The 20385-nt window shown below is 53.0% G+C and overlaps 1 protein-coding gene across 2 annotated transcripts in view; it reads right to left on the bottom strand.

The window, feature by feature from the left end:
• Positions 1-2310: 2310 nt before the first annotated feature.
• The window catches only part of SELENOI (selenoprotein I), a 28223-nt gene continuing 10148 nt past the window's right edge, over positions 2311-20385 (bottom strand). The window contains exons 2-10 of one of the 2 annotated variants that reach the window (XM_056486794.1): positions 16534-16602; positions 16171-16279; positions 14188-14262; positions 13155-13417; positions 11222-11330; positions 9758-9806; positions 9185-9365; positions 8216-8398; positions 2311-6305 (exon numbers count right to left, since the gene is read on the bottom strand). In XM_056486794.1, coding sequence (XP_056342769.1) covers positions 6189-6305; positions 8216-8398; positions 9185-9365; positions 9758-9806; positions 11222-11330; positions 13155-13417; positions 14188-14262; positions 16171-16279; positions 16534-16602 — 1155 coding nt within the window. In that variant the 3' untranslated portion in view covers positions 2311-6188. The remainder of the gene's footprint in view (positions 6306-8215; positions 8399-9184; positions 9366-9757; positions 9807-11221; positions 11331-13154; positions 13418-14187; positions 14263-16170; positions 16280-16533; positions 16603-20385) is intronic. The other variant, XM_056486793.1, reaches the window with a different exon arrangement.

Genomic DNA, 20385 nt, shown 5'->3' with positions numbered 1-20385 from the left:
CACAGGGGAAATCGCTGACAGGTGAGGAAAGGCTGGTGGTGGGTAGTCTGGGGTTTGGTTAAGTGGTTGGTTTTTTGTTGCTCTTTGTCTCATTTATCTATATCTATATCCATATCTATATCATCTATAGCTCTACATCAATCTCCATATATATCTCTATATCTCTATATTATCTATATGTCTCTATCATATCTGTATCTACATTATCTGTATCTAGGTCTACATCTATATCTATCTATCTATCTATCTATCTATCTATCTATCTATCTATATCTATATATCTATATCTATCTATATATCTACATCTGTATCTATATCTACATCCACATCTACATCTATAACTACATCTATATCTACATCTATAGCTATACATGTCCTAGTGAAGAACATGTATTCCTTTTCCCATATCTTTCCAAGAAGCCCAGTAATTTCAAAGTTATAATAATTTGGAGGGAGAGGGTCATCTTTCCATTCCAGGAGGGTTCTCACCTCCTTGGCAGACACCTGTCTGTTAAACCAGGACATTCTCTCTTTCCACTTCAAGACAACACCCTCCTGTAGTTCAGGCTGAACAAAATCTTCCAGGTTTCTGCACTTGCTCCTTTTCTCCTGGTAACACCAGGGCATCTTTAGGTACTACACCACCATCCTTCTGCTGTACTAGATGATGGCACAGTGAGAAATAAATTGACGTCCGATACTTCATCCCATTTTCCTTCCCAGTGACAAAACAAAATTAATTATAATAAGGTGTTATGTGTCAAAATACCATTCTTTGCCTATTTTTCATTGTTTAACACATGGATTGGCCACCAGTGGTTACAATATTCAACCAATTGTTTTATTGTCAAGGAGAAGACCCATCCCCTTTCCCCAGTGCTTCAATATACAGCTAAAAGGGAACTTACTTTGGATTCCTGATTTAGATTAGATTCTTAGATTCCGAGAGGGTGGGAGCAGCTCCAGGAAGGTGAGGGCAGCCCCGAGAAGGTGAGGGCAGCCCCGGGAAGGTGAGGGCAGCCCCGGGAAGGTAAGAGCAGCTCCAGGAAGGTGAGGGCAGCACCAGTAAGATGAGGGCAGCACCAGGAAGGTGAGGGCAGCCCCGGGAAGGTGAGAGCAGCTCCAGGAAGGTGAGGGCAGCTCCAGGAAGGTGAGGGCAGCTCCAGGAAGGTGAGGGCAGCCCCGGGAAGGTGAGAGCAGCTCCAGGAAGGTAAGAGCAGCTCCAGGAAGGTAAGAGCAGCTCCAGGAAGGTGAGGGCAGCACCAGTAAGATGAGGGCAGCACCAGGAAGGTGAGGGCAGCTCCGGGAAGGTGAGGGCAGCCCCGGGAAGGTGAGGGCAGCTCCAGGAAGGTGAGGGCAGCACCGGGAAGGTGGGAGCAGCTCCAGGAAGGTGAGGGCAGCTCCGAGAAGGTGGAAGCAGCTCCGAGAAGGTGGGAGAAGCTCCGAGAAGGTGGGAGCAGCCCGCGCCGCCGGCACCCGGTGCGCTGCCGAAACCCATTGTCATTAGCAATCCTTTAATTCCATTACACCTACCGCTGCAATCCGCTTAGGGGAAGCTGTGGAGAGGCTGAAGGAGGAAGCATCGCTTAAATACACCTAGGCTTTATCCTGGGGGAAAGCGTATGGCTCAGGGCACGGGAGAGGCCGCAGGGCTCTTGAGCTCAAGGCTGGCCACCAGCCTGCAGCCTCCTCTGCTGCTCTTGGGACAGCTCCAGCCGTACCCCATCACTGCTGTCACTGCTGTCACTGCTGTCACCTGTGTCCCTCGTGCTTCTCTAAGAGTTCCCAGCCCAGCTGCTCCCGCACATCCTGCAGAGGCGTTCCAAGGGCTTGAGCCCCTCTGCTCTGGAGCCAGGCTGGGAGAGCTGAGGATGTGCAGCCTGGAGAGCACAGCAGGAGATCTGCAGAGCTCCTTGCAGGGCCTAAAGGGGCTCCAAGAGAGTAGAGAGGGACTGGGGACAAGGCCTGGAGGGACAGGAGCCAGGGAATGGCTCCCACTGCCAGAGGGCAGGGCTGGGTGGGATCCTGGGCAGGAATTGTTCCTGGCAGGGTGGGCAGGGCTGGCACAGGGTGACAGAGCAGCTGTGGCTGCCCCTGGATCCCTGGCAGTGCCCAAGGCCAGGCTGGACACTGGGGCTGGAGCAGTGGGACAGTGGGAGGTGTCCCTGCCCATGGAATGAGATGCTCTTGAACATCCCTTCTCACCCAAATCACTCTTGCTGAATCTCTGCCTGCTGCCCTCCAGCTCATTCCCTGCTCTACCTTTTCCTCCTCACCAAGTTCAGCAGAAAGAAAAGACCAACAACAGTAAAAGGTGTGGAAAATTTTATTATTTTCTGAACTTTATTCATTTTCTGTTTGGCTTAAACACAATAAATATTTCAGCAGTAGCATTGAACAGACTGGAATTCACACCCACTGCAGTACCTGAACCCCCAGACTCTGGACTCTGGGAAAGCCATTGGGGCCCATGGGACCACAGCACTTCCATGTGGGCCACTGCCAGCATCAGTGTCCCCTTCAGCCCAAGGGACAGGAGCAGAGTCCTGTCTCTGCTGGCAGGGAGGGATGGGGGCAGACTTCGAGGTCTCAACCAGCTCTGACCAAACAGGCTCCTGGGGTGCTGTGGGCTGGGGCAAATCACCCCAAGAATTTCTGCTCCTGGGGCAGGGATGGCCCAGCCACTTCCCTGGAGACCAGCCTAGGGACTTCTCCAGCCAGGTCTGAGCACACCTGGATGGGCCAGAGTCTTTTCCACAGGCAAAGAGGTCAGCATAGCTCCCATTGTCAGCATGGAATCATTGGGGTTGGAAAAGCCTCTGAGCCCATCAAGTGAAACCATCCCCACCACTGCCAAGGCCACCAGTGTCCCGTGTCCCCAAGTGCCACATTCACAGAGCTTTTAAATCCCTCCAGGGATGGGGGCTCCACCCCTGCCCTGGGCAGCTGTGCCAGGGATGGACAGTCCTTTCCAGGCAGGAATTGTTGCCAATATCCAACCTGAGCCTGCCCTGGCACAGCCTGAGGTCATTTCCTCTGTCCTGTCCTTGTCCCACCAAGAGCAGCCTCTGTCACCTCAGCCACTGCTTTGACACAGCTCAGAGGTAGAGAAGGGCAACATCAGGAGGAGCCAAGGCTGGTTTCTGAAAGCATGCCTTCCCTAGGGACTTTCCAGCTCTATCTGAAGTAGGCATGGATGCTCTGGGAGGACAAGAGTTCAGGGGCCTCACTGGAGCCAAGATCAAACCAACTCTGACTCCCAGCTGCAGATCCTTGATGGGCCAGGAGGTGACACTAGGCCAACTCTATTTAAGGAGCTTAAAGGTGTTCCCAGAGCTTCGGGACCTCCCACTTCCAGTGGAAAGCTGCTCCCAGTTCTGGAAAAGCCTTGGGGCAGGTGGATGATGGTTATGAGGAAAGGCAGCTGTCAAACTTCACTGTGACCAACCAGGGGCTCCAGGAGAGCTGGAAAGAGCCTGGAGGGACAGGGAATGGCTTCCCTCTGCCAGAGGGCAGGGATGGATGGGATATTGGGAAGGAATTGTGCCCTGGCAGGGTGGGCAGGGTGCCCAGAGCAGCTGTGGCTGCCCCTGGATCCCTGGAAGGGTCCCAGGTTTGGACTCAACACTATCTCTGGAAGAAGAGACAACACAGATCAGCTCTTGGGCACCAGGCAGGAGGAGCTGAGAGCCAGGACCTGCCCTCTCCATCCCCAGGAGCACACCCCGTGGGAAGGACAGAGCCAGTGACCACCAGCACAGAACATCCCCCTCAGGGGCTGTGGCCCAGCAACACTTTAACTCTTAAGACCTAAACCCATGGTGGACAATATAAGGGTTTTTTTCTCAGCTGCCACACAGGGTTTGGTCTGTTTCTATTCCCCTCTCAGAATCCAGGAGCAGAAATCACTGGAGCCCAAGGAGAACCCCCCTCCCCAGCAGCTGCCTGGGCACTGGGATGGGCTGTGCTCCATCTTTGTCCCACCAAATACAAGCTAGCCCAAAACCCAGTGCTGATTTAAGGAGATTTTTTTCTACTTTCAAGGTGCAATAAATTTAAGGCACCAAAGAGCCAGAACTCCCCCAAAATAAAGCCTGTGCTGAGGAAGCAGTTCCAGTTTTGGAGAGGGTTGTTTTTCCTACACACCAAGTCAAGACAATTCCTCCCAGCCTCAGCAGCATCCCAGTCCTCAGGGGCCAGCAATGCCCATGGGAAGTGCCAGGTTTGGGAGCCCAGAGTTCAGCTGGAAGCCCGAGGGAACAGCTCAGTTCTTCCCTGATTGGGGAAACACAAAACTAGACAGAAAATCATCCAACATCCACATTGTGCAGTGTTACCAGCCCAGCTCTGCTATCTGACCAAATCCCACAGGAAGCTGTGTCCCAGATGAAAATTCCCTCTGATTCCTGTGCGAGCAGAACTTAAATTTATCTCCATAATTCTATTTCATGAAATAGCAGGAGTCAAAAACTCGGTGCAGCTGAAGTCATTTGTCCATGGAGGTTTTTTGTTTTCTTTTTTCTGTACAACATCAGTAAAATGGATTGGAGGAAGCTACTTTATTAAATAAATTCTGAAAACCATCTGCCCCCTCTCCCAGCCCCAGGGGCACGTGAGCACACGCAGAACTGGAGCCTCCCAGGAGAGATGGCAGCCCTGGCAAGGGCCCAGTTTGCTCCTCACAGGCTGTACCGTGACCAGGGGCTGACCAGGGGCTGCCCATGAGCTGCCCAGGGCTGATCAAGCAACCCCTGAACTCACGAGCTCGACCTCAGGGGTTTCCAGTCTCCTCATCGGCGTGACAGTGATTCCGATTTCCAAAAGAAAAAGCATTAAATATCAGTTACACATCGAAGGTTTCCCAGAGCAGGAGATTGCTCTGACCAGGCTGTGAAGCCCCACGTTGCACAACAAAATCAGTGTCTGGAGGACTTTGTTCCCATGGTAGTTCCACCTGCACAATCAGCTGTGCTTGTTCGCTTCCGGATGCAGCCTTTCCAGAGCCTGGGTTTAAGCTACACTCTTCATTCAAGCACAGGTCTTCATTGAATCAAGCCAACAGGAAAGAAAATCAGCATTCAGTCTTCACCACCCCACTCGAACTCAATTATAAAAACAAATTAAAAAACCAAATCAACACAAACACATCTCTGACAAGTGGACAGTAAACAAAGAGATGAGACACGCGGGTGCTGGGGACAAAGAGAGGGAGATCTGGAAATGTTCCCACTCCTGGGAGCATCCTGAAGGTGCAACAGGACCAACACAGGGCTTCAGGTGCTTCTCCCAGCGGTGCAATTGCAGTTGGGAAGGGCCAGGCTGTTCCTGGCTGTGGAAGAGGGGTCAGGCAGCAGGAAGGGACCCATGGAGCCATAAGAGCAAATCCATGCTGGTAGGAATGGGAAGAGCTTGGCTCTGTAGTCTCAGCCACCTTCCATAGCCTAGACCCCATGCCCAAACTGGGAACACACATGGACACACAGGAACATGTTGAGATGTGGCCCCAGGTACCACCAACCTACAGAAGCCACATTCCCATTCCCTCAGGAAATTGAGCCCTGATTTTCCAAGCCCCCCAGTTAGGATTGAACTACAAGTTTTGAGTGTCTTTTTTTCCCCGCTCTTTAGAGGAAAAAAAAATTAAAAAAAAAAAAAAAAAAAAAAAAAAAAAAAAAAAAAAAAAAAAGACAACAAAGGTGCTAGTGAGTATTTGCCCAAAAGCAGGAAGGCAGGACAGAATGTGGGAGAACTGTCACCATCTGCTCCCAAAGTACCAGCCCAGCTCAGGGGCTGTCCAGACAGCAGGACTGGGGACAGCCAGGAACCACCCCAGGATGTCCCCCTGCCCTTGGAGCAATCAGCTGTGTTGGTTTTGGTGTTAGGCCAAGGTGCTTTGCTCAGGTAAAGCATTTGCATCCCCAAGCAGCTTTCCCTGAGCAAGGGCCGGAGTCAGAGGCTTCTCTGGGAACATTCAGCTGGTCTAAGGTACAGTAACAGCGACCTGAAAGGCTCCTCCTCCTCCAGCTCCACCCAAAACCCGAAGCTTGCAGGGATGGAAGAGCAGCAGGAGCCGCCCCGGCCCAGCCCCGCCCCGGCTGCAGCGGATCCCGCGTGTCCTTGGCCCTGTCCAGAGGATAGTTTGATCTGTGGTGATGGCTGAAGTATTTACAGGTATTTGCAGCAGGTATTTACAGTCCTTCTGCAGCCCGCAGGCCGATTTTCTCCTCCTCTGCTCCCAGTCAGTCCGGAGTGGGTTTCCGTAGGGAGAAGGGCCGGATGTTGAAGTGCCTGCTCAGCTGGCTCACCTGGGGAGAGGCAGACGTGGAGTGGGTTATCCTGGATCCTGAGGGGTCATCCCACATCCCGGGGGGTTATCCTGGATCCTGAGAAGTCATCCCACATCCCAGGGGGTTATCCTGGATCCTGAGGGGTCATCCTGGATCCTGAGAAGTCATCCCACATCCCAGGGGGTTATCCCGGATCCTGAGGGGTTATCCCACATCCCAGGGGGTTATCCTGGATCCCAGGGGGTTATCCCACATACCAAGGGGTTATCCTGGATCCTGAGGGGTTATCCCACATCCCAGGGAGTTATCCCAGCCCACAGACATGAGCATCAGAGCAGGCAGAGCTCCAGGCCTGCTCCCTGTTCCCACCAAGCCGCTGCCACTCACTCTCCCCACGTCACCCCAGCCCATGTCCTTGTCCCTGTCCCCAGGCAATGGCTCCACAGGCAGCAGCCCTGCTGCTTTCCCAGCCTTTCCAAACAACAGTCTGGTGTTTCTGGGAGCAGGCTCACCCTCCATTCTTGCCCTCTGCAGGGGCAGGAGTTGGGAATGCTGAGCCCAGGCCTGCAGGATTTTACACTCCTCCTTTATTATTCTATTTAAATTAATTTGGTCATCTCAGAGATCTGTATAAAATATTCCTGAATCCATTCAAAGTGGGAGCTGGATAATTTACTGCCTGCAAAAGGAGGCTGAGCTTGACACAGTCAGGGCAGAGGCTTTATTCCTAATCATTCTTCCCAAATTCAGAACAGTTTGGGATTATGGCCCAATCCCAAAGCCTTTAAAGGCTCTTCAGCTCAAAGTGACTTTCCTCCTGGAAGAGGAGCTGGCACAGATGGACCCTTGGAAAGGCAGAGGGAGGGAAAGACAGAGCAGAGAGGAGCAGAGCACTGGGAATCTCCTGGGAGGATTACACCACCTGCTCAGCCCCATCTCCAGCTGTGATTCCAAGACCAAATTTATTTAAGCTTCTTACTAATTCAAATCCGTCTTGCACAGAAGCCTCATTACACTAATTGGAAAGACAAGACAACCTGGCTACTACTCCTTGGCTGTAATTACAGCTGGGACTCGACTCCACAGGCTCTGGGGTACAACTGGGGCTCCCAGGAGAAGGAGCTTCCCAAGGAGGGTGGCCCCACTTCAGGTGGGACATGTGGTCCCTTGTCCTCCTTCCTCAGCAGTTTCCCAGAGCATTCCCAGCAGGACTCTGGGCTGCTCCAGGTTTGTTCTCTCTGTTAATCAAAACTCAGGGAGCCAGGCAGAGCATGAGCAGGGAACCAATCCCTGATCTGTGCACAGCCCATGCAGCAGGGGAGGCCCTGGAGCTGCTGTGTTCCCACTTTCCCCAGTAGGAAAATGTTCCCCACTCCAACCTGGCTCTCCCAGCACCTTGGAGACCTCAGTGGGAGATTCACAGCCCCTTGCAGGGCCTGAAAAGGCTCCAGGAGAGCTGGAGAGGGACTGAGGACAAGGCCTGGAGGGACAGGACAGGGAATGGCTCCCACTACCAAAGGGCAGGGCTGGGTGGGATCCTGGGCAGGAATTGTTCCTGGCAGGGTGGGCAGGGCTGGCACAGGGTGACAGAGCAGCTGTGGCTGCCCCTGGATCCCTGGCAGTGCCCAAGGCCAGGCTGGACACTGGGGCTGGAGCAGTGGGACAGTGGGAGGTGTCCCTGCCATGGCAGGGGTTGGCATGGATGAGCTTTCAAGTCCCTCCCAATCCAAACTATTCCAGAATTTTGTGCTTGGTTTCCAACTCTGACACACCCCAGGGGAAGGACAGGCCCTGTCACATCCTGTGCAGTCCCTTTCAACCCTGTGCAACCTTCCCAATCCTCTCCCTCCAAACTCCACATGCTCACAGAACCCTTCTCTGCCCCACTCCCAGCCACAGCCCAGCCCAGCCCAGGAGCTGCCACCTACCACGACCACTCCGTAGTGGATGTGTGCCAGGGTGAGGAAGGCAGTCAGCAGGTACAGCAGGAGCGTTTCACTGCCAGGAGCCAGCCCAGACACCACCAGCAGCAGCACGGCCGCGATGGGGAGCAGCATCCAGTTGAGGGGCTGGCACCGAGTGCTGCTCATCTGGCACACAATCAGCTGGCACTGAGGGGACAGGGACACAGCCTGAGCCTGCTGTGGGCTCTGGGAGCCACAGCTCATTGTCCCCAGAACAGAGGGGATGGTCACTGGTGTGATCTGTCACTGTCCCCTATGCTGGCACTGCTGGGACACCTCCAGTGCTGGGGGCAGCTCTGGGCCCCTCCTGACAGGAGAGCCCTGGAGGGGCTGCAGCGAGTCCAGGGAAGGGAACGGAGCTGGGAAGGGGCTGAAGCCCCAGGAGAGGCTGAGGGAGCTGGGAAAGGGGCTCAGCCTGGAGAAAAGGAGCCTCAGGGGGACCTTGTGGCTCTGCACAGCTCCCTGCCAGGAGGGGACAGCCAGGGGGGGTCGGGCTGTGCTGCCAGGGAACAGGGACAGGACAAGGGGAAATGGGCTCAGGCTGGGCCAGGGCAGGCTCAGGTTGGACAGCAGCAGCAATTTCTCCATGGAAAGGTTGTTAAACACTAGAAAAGGCCCAGGGCAGTGGTGGAGTCCCATCCCTGGATAGATTTTAAAACCCTCTGGATATGGCACCCAGGGTGACCTTGGCAGTGCTGGGGGCCAGTTGGACTCGATGGTCTCAGAGGGCTTTTCCAACTCTAACAATCCCATAGCTCTACCACTATGCAGCTAAATTAAATTTTGACCAAAAATTTAGTCCTCCCATTTTAAATTTATCCGATAAAGGAGGCAGGAACTCCTTTCCCATCAGCACTTTGCTGCTGACAGCACATGTGAAAACTCAATTTAACCAATTCTCCAGTTTTTCAAGCATAAAGTAGAAGCTCTTACAGAGATGTTGGCGAAGGCTGTTCCAACCATGAAATAGAAGAGCCTGGGCTGGACCTCCAGGATGTCAGTGGGGGACAGGAAGATCCAGGTGGTGCAGAGCAGGAACAGCAACACCGGGGACACGAGGGGCAGCAGGATTTCGTACACAGAGTGGTGCTTCAAGGTGTTATTTTTATAGGCCCTGAAACACAAGCAAAGAAATAAAAATAAATGGAATCACTGAGAAATCCCTGGTGCTGCCTGCAGTAAGTACCTGAAGGGATCCAGGAGAGCTGGAGAGGGACTGGGGACAAGGATGGAGGGACAGGAGCCAGGGAATGGCTCCCACTGCCAGAGGGCAGGGCTGGGTGGGATCCTGGGCAGGAATTGTTCCCTGGCAGGGTGGGCAGGGCTGGCACAGGGTGACAGAGCAGCTGTGGCTGCCCCTGGATCCCTGGCAGTGCCCAAGGCCAGGCTGGACACTGGGGCTGGAGCAATGGGACAGTGGGAGTGTCCCTGCCATGGCAGGGGTGGCACTGGGTAAACTTTCAGGTCCTTTCCCACCCAAACCCTCCTGGGATTCTACAAACTCACTTGTAGAAGTTGTACAGGCTCATGGGCAGGGTCACAGTGAGGGCACAGACTGGAAGAGAAAAGTGACATGTTAGTACCCCAGGGCAGAGGGGACAATCCATGCACCCCCAATCAGGAGGCTCTGGCTGGGCTCTAATTTAAGTTCCCTGCACCAAAAATAGCTCCAAGGGTGCCCCAGGAATAGCTCAGCACATTTGGAAGTAGCTGATCCCAAGCCTGGCCCAAAAGCTGTAATTAAAAGTTAAAGTCTGCTCTAAGTTGAAGACATTTCCATTTGAAAGGGCTGCATTAAGGAGCTCAGTTTTGTGCTTTCAGCAGTGACAAAGCTTAATCATAACATAACCCTAATGAGACATGAGTCCACACTCCTCAAATGACATGGCTGGGGACAAGAATTTTGACAACAAAGGCAATTTGCTGTTTCTCTGGCTGTGTGCAAAGATTTCCAGTGGCCACACTGCCAAGAAGTTGACATTTAACTGGATAAACAATAAAAGACACCCAAATAACTGAAAAATCCTGACCTCAATCAGAACCATCAACACCACCCATGATGTTCCAGCACAACTCCTTCCCTGTTTATCCAGCAGAAGGTGTGTGAACAGAGCTGGAAATATTCCTGCTTTAATAACCCAGCTCCTCTCCCCCGTGTGGGAATTGGGCTCAGTTTCTCATTTAGGAAAAGCACATCCATTATTCATGTCAAGTCACACAGCTGTCAAAGGAAAGCTGGCAACATCCACCAGATACAAGTGCAAGAAGTACATTTAACACACCAATTAACTCAAAATTAAGCAATTACAAAGAACACCTGAAGGGACACAGAAAATAAACTGAGCAGAACTTGTGAATTAATGGAATTGAAGAACATCAGCTCAGCTCTACCCTTTGCAGTTATTTTGACTGACCACAGGAGAGCAAGGCTGGGCCTTTATTTCAATTTTATGATGATGATGATATAATGTTCAGGTGGGTGGATGGAGGGCAGGATCCCCAAACACAGAGCTCCCACCCACCTCTGTGGCTGCAACCTCCCTCCCACACAGTGTTTGGGCTCTGGGGTGAGAGGGAGCCCCAGAGCAGCAAAACAAAAGTGTCCTGACCCTCCAAAACCAGCCCAAGGCTGGAGAGGCTCCACTGAGAGCCAGGTCCCACCACCCCCTGCACACTTTGGGCTTTATCCCCTGGAAATTCTGAGTTTATCACACTGGCTTTATCCCCAGGCTCTCACTGAAGACAAACTAAGCTCCTCTGGAGTGAAGTCAGCACAGTTCTCCAGAACAACTCTGCAGGAGACAACCCTGTTTTGAAATGCTGGGAAAGGGCAGGCTGTGAGAACACCCTCAATTAGTCACTTCAACAACAGCCCGGGGCAGCAAACAGAGCAGTGTTAGCAGGTCATTAGCAAGGGGTTTGGGAAAAAGGTGCAGGTTAAAAGACAGGCTTCAACATGGAGTTTCTTACCAATAATCATTGCAGTGAATAGGTCTCTATATAAGAAATTAAACAGGAAAGGTGCATACCAGGCCTCAACTCCCACAAAGGCTGTCACTATGTAGACAATTGAAATGGTCTGAAAGAAAGCACAGGACAAGCAGGGGTGAGAAATGTGATGGGCAAGGCTGGCAGCACCTGGGCTGGCAGCACCTGGTTGGCAGCACCAGGGAAAGGCAGCTCTAAGCTATGACTGTTCAGTCCTACCCACCAGCAGGAAAGGAGAAAAATAAAACAAATCCACAAATACCCCACGTTACCAGGTGTAGGAAGTGTGAGTGAGTTGGACTGGGAGGTGCCTGTCCCCTGTGCTGGCACTGCTGGGGCTGGGGGCAGCTCTGGGCCCCTCCTGACAGGAGAGCCCTGGAGGGGCTGCAGCGAGTCCAGGGAAGGGAACGGAGCTGGGGAAGGGGCTGGAGCCCCAGGAGAGGCTGAGGGAGCTGGGAAAGGGGCTCAGCCTGGAGAAAAGGAGCCTCAGGGGGACCTTGTGGCTCTGCACAGCTCCCTGCCAGGAGGGGACAGCCGGGGGGGTCGGGCTGTGCTGCCAGGGAACAGGGACAGGACAAGGGGAAATGGGCTCAGGCTGGGCCAGGGCAGGCTCAGGTTGGACAGCAGCAGCAATTTCTCCATGGAAAGGGAGCTCAGGCCTTGGCAGGGGCTGCCCAGGGAGGTGGTGAAGCCACATCCTTGGAGGAATATAAAAACCACGTGGAAGTGGCACTAGGGGACACGGGACAGTGGTGGCCTTGGCAGTGCTGAGGACATGGCTGGACTCAATGGTTTCAGAGGGTTTTTCCAACCTCAGTGATTCCATGAGAATCCATGAAATTCCATGAGATATGACCAGGAGCTGCAGGAGAGATGCCCTGGCACAGCCTTGAACTCTGGAGGTGACCAAAGCACAGGTTTTACACAGGCTGCAGTGACCCTGGAGGGGTCACTCAGGGACTCTTCCTTATCCATCTGCTGCTGGATTATAGGGAGAAGCTCACCAGGGCTATTTCAGCTTTAATAGTCCCCTGAAGCTGGGTGGAACACGCTGCTCTGCCCTCCACCCCTGCCTTTCTCCAGCAGGCAGCTCAAAGACCTGGGTTAAGCAACATTTTGGGAGAAAGGATCAGAGTACAGTCAGGGACCAGCTCCGATCTCCTTTTAGTAGGAGAGATGATTATTCCAATTAATGCATCTGCATTAATTGAATGCTTCTTCCAACTCAATTCTATTTCCCACCCAGCATCTGACAAGCCAGAGGATAAATAAATGGATATAACGAGTTCTAAGGAAGAAGATTTTTTACAACGAGGGTGGTTGCCTAGAGAAGCTGTGGCTCCCCTGTCCCTGGAAGTGTCCAAGGCCAGGCTGGACAAAGCTTGGAGCAACCTGGGCTGGAGGAAGGCACTTCCAGAAAATCCAGGTGAGCTGCCTCATCCCCAGGTCCCAGTTCTCTTCAGGAAGAGCTTCCTACAGGGAATTCCTTAAGGAGGGATGGATACACCAACACCCCAAGGGATTCATCACCATCAGTCTCCACACCCACTGCCCAGGGACCATGGTCTGGAGGGGCAATTCCCCAGGAATCTTTGCTCCAGGAACAGAAATTAACAAGGCAATTACCTCTGCTGAATTTCTGACCCAGATCCTGGTAGTGCCAAAAGGCATCCCTAACTTGCAGGCTTCACTTTACCTACACTGGTACCATGTAGGGAACTACTTAAAGCAACAATTCCAGTGGGTAGAACCAGGGAGAGGAGAGCCAAGGCAATGCCCATCCTTCAAACCTTGTTTGTCATGGAGAGTCCATCTCCATGGACTGGCTCCATGATTTCCAAGGCTCTGGGTCCACACTACACCCATCAGTGGGCAGCACTGCACCCCTCAGCAGCTTCTCAGGGCATGTACTCACCACCTGGCTGACGTCATATCCCCAGGGCAGGAAGAGAATCCCTGTGTTATACTTCTCCCAGTGGGAGAGGATGAAGGAAAACAAGACCACCCAGAGCAGGAGGTAGAGGACGAAGACGCTGACGCCGGTGGAACCCCGGCCGAAGGTGGAGTACACGGTGACCACGAAGTACACGCAGGCCCAGCTGTCCAGGCCGTGGTCAAAGAGCTCTCCCAGGGGGGTGCTGGAGTTGGTCCTGCGTGCCTGCTTCCCATCAACGCCGTCTGGGAAAAGGGGGAGAAACATGGGAGCTTTCCTGACATTCCTCACAAAGCAGGGCCAGGGAACGGCAGATTTCCCCACCTCCGTCCTCGATCAAGGAGTGGGCTTCCTACCCCCTGCTCCATGGGAGGCTGAAAAATGCAACAGTCGGATGAGATTGTATTTATTTCCTTGTGTTTCCTTTCTATTCCTTAAAACAGCCTTTTCCTGTGCCTAAAGAAGGTCCAAGAGAGCTGGAGAGGGACTTGGGACAAGGGTATGGAGGGTCAGGACATAGGGAATGACTTCCCACTGGGAAAGGGGAAATTTGGGTGGGATATTGGGAAGGAATTCTTGGCTCTGAGAGTGGAGAGGCCCTGGCAGAGGATGCCCCTAGATCCCTGGCAGTGTCCAAGGCCAGGCTGGATGGAGGTTGGAGCAGTCTGGGATAGTGGGAGGTGTCCCTGCCTGTACCAGGGGATAGAACTAGAGGATTTTGCAGGTCCTTTCCACCCCAAACCATTCTGGGACTCTCTGATTATTTAAAGCAGACGCAAGGCAGAGTTTCACAGTTCATCTCAAAGTAAGTTCCAGTATCCTCCTTTCCGATCAGATGCTCTGGGACAACTTCCTTGTCTGCACATTGCAGAGCAGATGTGGAGATCAGATGTGCATGTGGATTGTAAAGCTCCCAGAAACTGCTCCTGGCAAGAGCAGAATCCAACACTCCCTGTGGGCTCAGGGAGGGGACAACACAACCAAAGCACGAGGGGCTGACCCTGACAACTCTTACCTAATGTGTAGGCCATGAAGTTGAGGAGTCCCACCACAATCCACACGCCATTTGGAACATGCTGGTGATCAGGAGCTGCAGGGATCAGACAGACCCAAGTCAGGACAGCTCAGCATGTGCTTGCAGAGGGTTTATTTTGTTTTTATTTTATTCACACAAACAGTGAATCTGGGATGTGAGCTTTGCAAGATGTGATGGCAGAGCTGCCCCACAACAGCCATGTCAGTGAGGACTTTGCCTTCCAGGATATATTTGTCCTTTGTTCCCAGCTCTCCAAAGCCATGGGATCTGAGAACTGGGGCCAGTTCTGTAGTGCCACTGAAGGCCATGGAAGTGTGTGCAGAGGACACTCTCAGCCACTTGCTCACAGAGCATCAAGTGGAACCTCTTTGATGTGGCAACTCCCTGCCCCCGCAGGAACATGCCAGCATTCCCCGCCCAGTCTCCAGTCCCATCCTGCCAATGGAAACCGAGCTCTTCCCTAATAGCACCTCCACCTCCTGCAGCACGGCTCAGGCAGTGAGCCAGCAGAGCTGGCTGCAATCAGGGAGCCCAAAGGGGCACTGAGAAGGGCATGGAGAGACACAGATCATCCAAGTGCAGCAGGATCTCCTGAGGGAACAATGATCCCGTGAAATGTGACCTCCTGTTTCCTCAGGGCAGCAGGATGGTGCCTTTCCAGCAGCAAGGGGAGGGAGGGCATCACTGCACAGCCATCCAAGGAGGAGGGAAGGCACAAAATTCACCAGCACTGGGAAAAATTCTCTCTTCAAGCAGGACATGCAAAACGTGTATGTGAAAGGGTTATGAGTTTCTCCATCCTTCCAAAGGCAGTTTTTGAGAGGCTGGGAGAGTTGGGGATGTCCAGCCTGGAAAAGAGAAGGCTCCAGGGTGCTCTTAAAGCCCCTTGCAGGGCCTAAAGGGCCTCCAGGAGAGCTGGAGAGGGTGGGACAAGGGATGGAGGGACATGACACAGGGAATGGCTTCCACTGCCAGAGGGCAGGGCTGGGTGGGATCTTGGGGCTGGGAGCACCCTGGGATTGTGGAAGGTGTCCCTGTCCCTGGCAGAGTGTGGGACTGGATGGGCTTTAAGGTCCCTTCAACCCAAACTATTCTGGGATTCCATGACTGTGGATGTCTGATGTCCTGAGGGTTTTCACCTTGAGCTACTGACAGCTTTTCCTCTCGTGGCTCATGGACCATACCAGCCCAAATCCTGGCCAACAGCCACAGATGCCACCTGAGCCTTCAACAGCCTTGACTTGACTACCAATAAAGGCAACCCCAAGAAACCAGGATTTTTGCCTGTAACTGTTTTGATGATGGATCTAGTTTAGAAGAACTACACAAACTCTCCTGAGCAACCTAAACCAGACCTGGCAGGGTCTAAGGGAGAGAAAAACACAGAGAAGCTCCTGAGAATTATCACACTGCATGAATCCTTTCCCTAGGACTCCTCCATGCACAAAGGGACACAAGTGAACCACTGGATTCACAGACAGATGAACATGGGGACTGTTAGAAAGTTTAAAGCTGTGATAGTGAAGCTCAGAAAGCAGACTGGGCCTTGTTAGTCTGATGTGGTGATGGTTTTGCCAAGAGGGGAATGAGCTGGGATATGAAAAACAAGGCTCTACCTGCTGATTTCAGGGAAGTAGCACTTCCTAACATTTTCCTGACAGATTTTCGAACAAGGGCACTGGGTTGTTTGCTCTGCAGGCAGAGCCAATTCCAACCCAGGATTCCAGCTGTTTCCTCCTCTCTCTCCAGCCTGCTGCCTGCCAGGAGCACCTTTCCCTGGCAACCAGAGGGAAGCTGTCACACCCAGACAAGTTCTTGTCACAAAACCCAGCAAGTTCAATCCCCTCCTCTGTCCCAGCCACTTTGGGAAGGCCCAAACCCAGAGGCCTCACCAAGGAGCACTGGAATTCCCAGAAGAGGAGGTGACAGATTTCCCACCTGACCAGGAACATGCAGCCTTACCAGAAGCATAAAAGTCAGGGTCGAAGTATGCCATGAGGAAGAAGTTGAAGACAAGCAGCAGGAAGCCAGAAAACGTTATCAAATTTGGGGCCAGCCAGGTAGGGAAGATCTATGGGAAAGCAGCAAAAGAACAGATGAACTCATTAAAATATGGACTGAGGAGCAGGTGCTGCTCCAGGCACAGTCTGGGTGTTAGACAACACTGCCAGGAGCATCCTGGGGCAGCAGGAAGAGTGGGGCTGGGATGCAGGAATTCAGGGATGTGGAGCAGGCTGCAGGCAGCCCCTCACTCGTTAGTGGCACCACAAATGAAGCAGCTGATGGTGTTACAGAGGTGAGCTGGGCTGGGGGACAGGGACTCACCTTCACAACGGCGTTCCAGAAGGGATGCATGACATACAGGGACAGGGGGTTGCTGTCCACGGCGCTGTACTGGGAAAGGGAAACAAAACCCAACGTTTAGGGAAGGCTCCAGCAACTCCCAGAGATCTGGAAGCTTCTGAGCCCCATCCTGTGTGGAACCCCCACAGGACCCCTGATGTAACCCCTCCCCACCAATCCTGCACCCTTTGGAAATGCCAATCCAGCTCTCCTGGACACAGGCAAGGAGTAAGATGCTGATCCTTTCAACTGCTTCTAATTGCTCTGCCCCACCTGGATGAGGAGAAATGCTCTGGGTCCTCCTCCCAACAGTGTCACCTGCTCTGTGTGACCCCTCTGCTCCCTTGCTGGTCCCAGTCTCCATCCCTACTTCACCCCATTGAGCACAATGGGTCTCAGAGGGCCCCTCTCCACTGAGGAGCTGAGATTTCACCAGATGTAGCTCAGGGAATGGGGAGGGAGAGCTCTTACCCCTCATCCCATCAACTTTTACATTTGAGGTGTTCAGGGTGTGTTTGTGGTGAGGGAAATAAAAATAGAAATAAAAATCAAAGATCTAGACAAGGCATGAAACAACTTCCAGTGAGAAAGTTAAAATTTGACATCATTTGGCTCGAGAGCAGCGTGAGCTGTTATCTGCTCTCACAGCCCCTTCCAAACACAGATTGCCCTGGCTAAAGTCCTCTTCTCCCAAGAACACTTTGATAAGAATCCCCAGAACAATTCCACAGGCTACCAAACTCCTGGTACACATGCTTGGTGCTGGGTTGGGCAGAACCTGCTGCTCACCCACCTGCTTGGGACAACACCTCCAGCTCCAGCACAGGCATCTGCCCCGGTCCAACCCCAACCACAGAATCCCAGAGTGGTTTGGGTGGGAAGGAACCTTCCAGGAACTCCAGAGCCACCTCCTGCCATGGGCAGGGACACCTTCCACTGTCCTAGGCTGCTGCAAGCCCCAGTGTCCAACCTGGCCTTGGACACTGCCAGGGACCCAGGGCAGCTCCCCTCCCCATCCTTCCAGGGAACAATTCCTGCCCAAGATCCCATCCAAATCCCCTTTTCCAGTTTGAAGCCATTCCCTGTGCCCTGTCCCTCCATCCCTTGTCCCCAGACCCTCTCCAGCTCTCCTGTTTCCCTGGAAGCAGAGAAGTGGAGGGAAAGGGCAAAGCAGCACCTCCCAAGACAGGCAGCAGGACCAAGAAGGGGCACCAGGTCTCGCTGGGGTTCCATCTCACAGCATTTGTTCCCATCTGGGTGAATCCCATCCCTGGCAAGGATTTCTGTACCCTGTGCAGAGTCAGTCCATCTCCCTGGGATTCAGCCCCAGAGGTTGTGTCCCCACACCAGCAAAGCCACAGGAGCAACAAACCCCAAAGCCATATGGAGGCAACTCTAAGCCACAAGGAATTTCCATCTCAGCTTAATGCAATTTTGGGGAGGCAGAATTCCAAATGCTTTACAAGATAATAGGATTTGAAGCACCAGTTAGAGGAGGAGGAGAGACTGATTTAATCTCATTATCCCCAAAAGAGCCTGGAACAAGAGAACAGATGCAAGGCTTGGAGTGAGGCAAGGGAAGGGCTCTGGAGCCTCCATGCCCGTGCTTGGAAGAACTCAGGGAAGTTTCATTGCTTGGGAAGTTTTCCTCTCTCTTTGCAAGGACTGGGGACAATATTCAATAATATTCCCCACAGCCACACGTGTTCCCACCTTGCTTGCAGAACTCAAAGACCTGGGAAGAGCCATTTCTTGGAGAAAGGGCAGCTGGCTCTGCAGAGCTTTGCCGATACCACCATGGAATCATGGAATATTCTGGGTTGGAAAGGACCCACAGGGATCATGGAGTCCAACTGCACAGATACCCCAACCATCCCACCCTGTGCATCCCTGGGAGTGGTGTCCAAACTCTCCTGGAGGTCTCATTCCCTGGGGAGCCTGGGCAGTGCCAGGGGGAAGAACCTTTCCCTGATCTCCAGCCTGAGCCTCCCTGACACAGCTCCAGCAGTTCCCTTGGGTTCTGTCCCTGTCACAGAGAGCAGAGATCAGAGCTGCCCCTCAGGAGGAAGTTGCTGACATCCACGAGCTCCCCTCTCAGTCTCTTCTCCAGCTGAACAAGCCAAGTGCCCTCAGCTGCTCCTTGTGTGGCCCCTCCAGATCCTTCCCCATGTCTGTGCCCCTCTGGATGCTCTCCCACAGCTTTAGATCCTTCCTATGCCCCCCAGCTCCTGCCAGGCTCCAGCCAGGATGCTTCTCTGTGCTGTGCCCACTCCAGGAACACCCTGGGGCACAGGGACAGACCCAGGGCTGGCTCTGGTGCCAGGTTGGCTGCTACCCTTGGGAGCAGCACTCTGATCTGCCAGGACATGGCTGCCTGCCCAGGACAGCTGCTCCCAGAATATCAATGAGCTGCCAGGCATATTCAGGGGCAGATCCCAAGAGTGTCCTGCCCATGCCCAGCCTCCTCCAGCTGCTTTTCCTTGTCAGGGTCTTCCTTACAAACATTACTAAAGTTGTCCCTTCACTTCTACAGTTCATCATTCCCTCACCTCATCCTCACTGGAAATTAGTGTCATCTTCTGCATTTTGGATCTCCACACACTGGTCTAGTGACTCACATCCCTCTGTAAGTCGTTCTTCTATCACAGTGATTCCCGTCAGCCTGGACTGTGGATTTCTGCCTTTTTTTCAGGGAAAGAAGGTTAAAGGAAAAGCAGAAGTGCCCAGAAGGAATTTCATACACCTGAGTCTCCTTCCCAAAGCAGGCAGGCATTTGTAAAAAGCTCTGCTCTAAAACAGCTCCATGTTCACAGATATAGCTTCTCCTCAGGGCTGCAGGGAGGAGCCAATCCAGCCCAGACAGCTCCCTGAGGATCTGGGTCAGAACTCCTTAGGGAAAGAGCTAAACCAGCAGCAACAATCTTACCACTGGCACTACACAGGAGACTCTGGGCCATGCCAGGATGGCTCCAGGGAGCCACAGGCACCCCAAGAGCTGGGGACAGGCCGGGTGGCTGTGGTGTCATTGCAGACGAGCTGGCTGGTGTCATTATGGGATTTACAGACACAAATGGCTTGTATGGCTTCAACCCAGCATTAATCACGCAACCAGGGTGCCTCTGGGAGATCCAATTATGTGTCCAAAGAGGAAAAAAATACAGATTTATAGCCCAGATTCTACTAATGGTCTTCCTGTCCCGGAAAAAACAATTCTGCTTTGAAGTAATCTGGTTACACAGAGCCAGCAGCAGACCAAGCACTGCCATAAAATCCTGGAGTATCCTGAGTTAGGAGGGACCCACAGGGGTCATCAAGTGCAGCTCCTGGCCCTGCAGAGGACATGCCAAGAATCCCACCATGTGCTTGGTGTGATTCACAAAATCACCAGTGTCTGGTGTTGGGCTGTGACACCCAGCTGGGCTGGGGCAGCACAGCACTGTGGCACCTGTGCTGAGGACAGCAAACAAAGACGGGTTTGTACATCCCATCATGCTCACAGGTGCTCCAGACAGATCAGGGCACTCAGGAGAGCAGCCCAAGCAGGTCCATGAGGCTCTTCCCTACAAATCTCCTTAAACACAAAGAGGGCATGAGGCTAAGAACCTTCTCCCCTCAGGCTCTAGATAAGCCAGGAGGCAGAAAACTCAACCAATCCCAGCAAATGGAAGTGAGCAGAGCTGTGCCAGGAAAAACAAGGCACGTTTGCCCTATGCCCACCCTTGGCCAGCGTGTAAGGAGTCACCTCACCCTTTAATGGTACTGATTAACTCGAGCCCTGTTTGTCTTTTCCAAGGTCATTTCTCAGCTGGCACCAGAAGGGAGCACGTTGGCAGT

Source organism: Oenanthe melanoleuca, chromosome 3 (assembly GCF_029582105.1).
Source record: "Oenanthe melanoleuca isolate GR-GAL-2019-014 chromosome 3, OMel1.0, whole genome shotgun sequence".
NCBI lineage: Eukaryota > Metazoa > Chordata > Aves > Passeriformes > Muscicapidae > Oenanthe > Oenanthe melanoleuca.
Note: the sequence above shows the minus strand (reverse complement) of the source record. Positions and strands in the feature narration are given on the sequence as shown.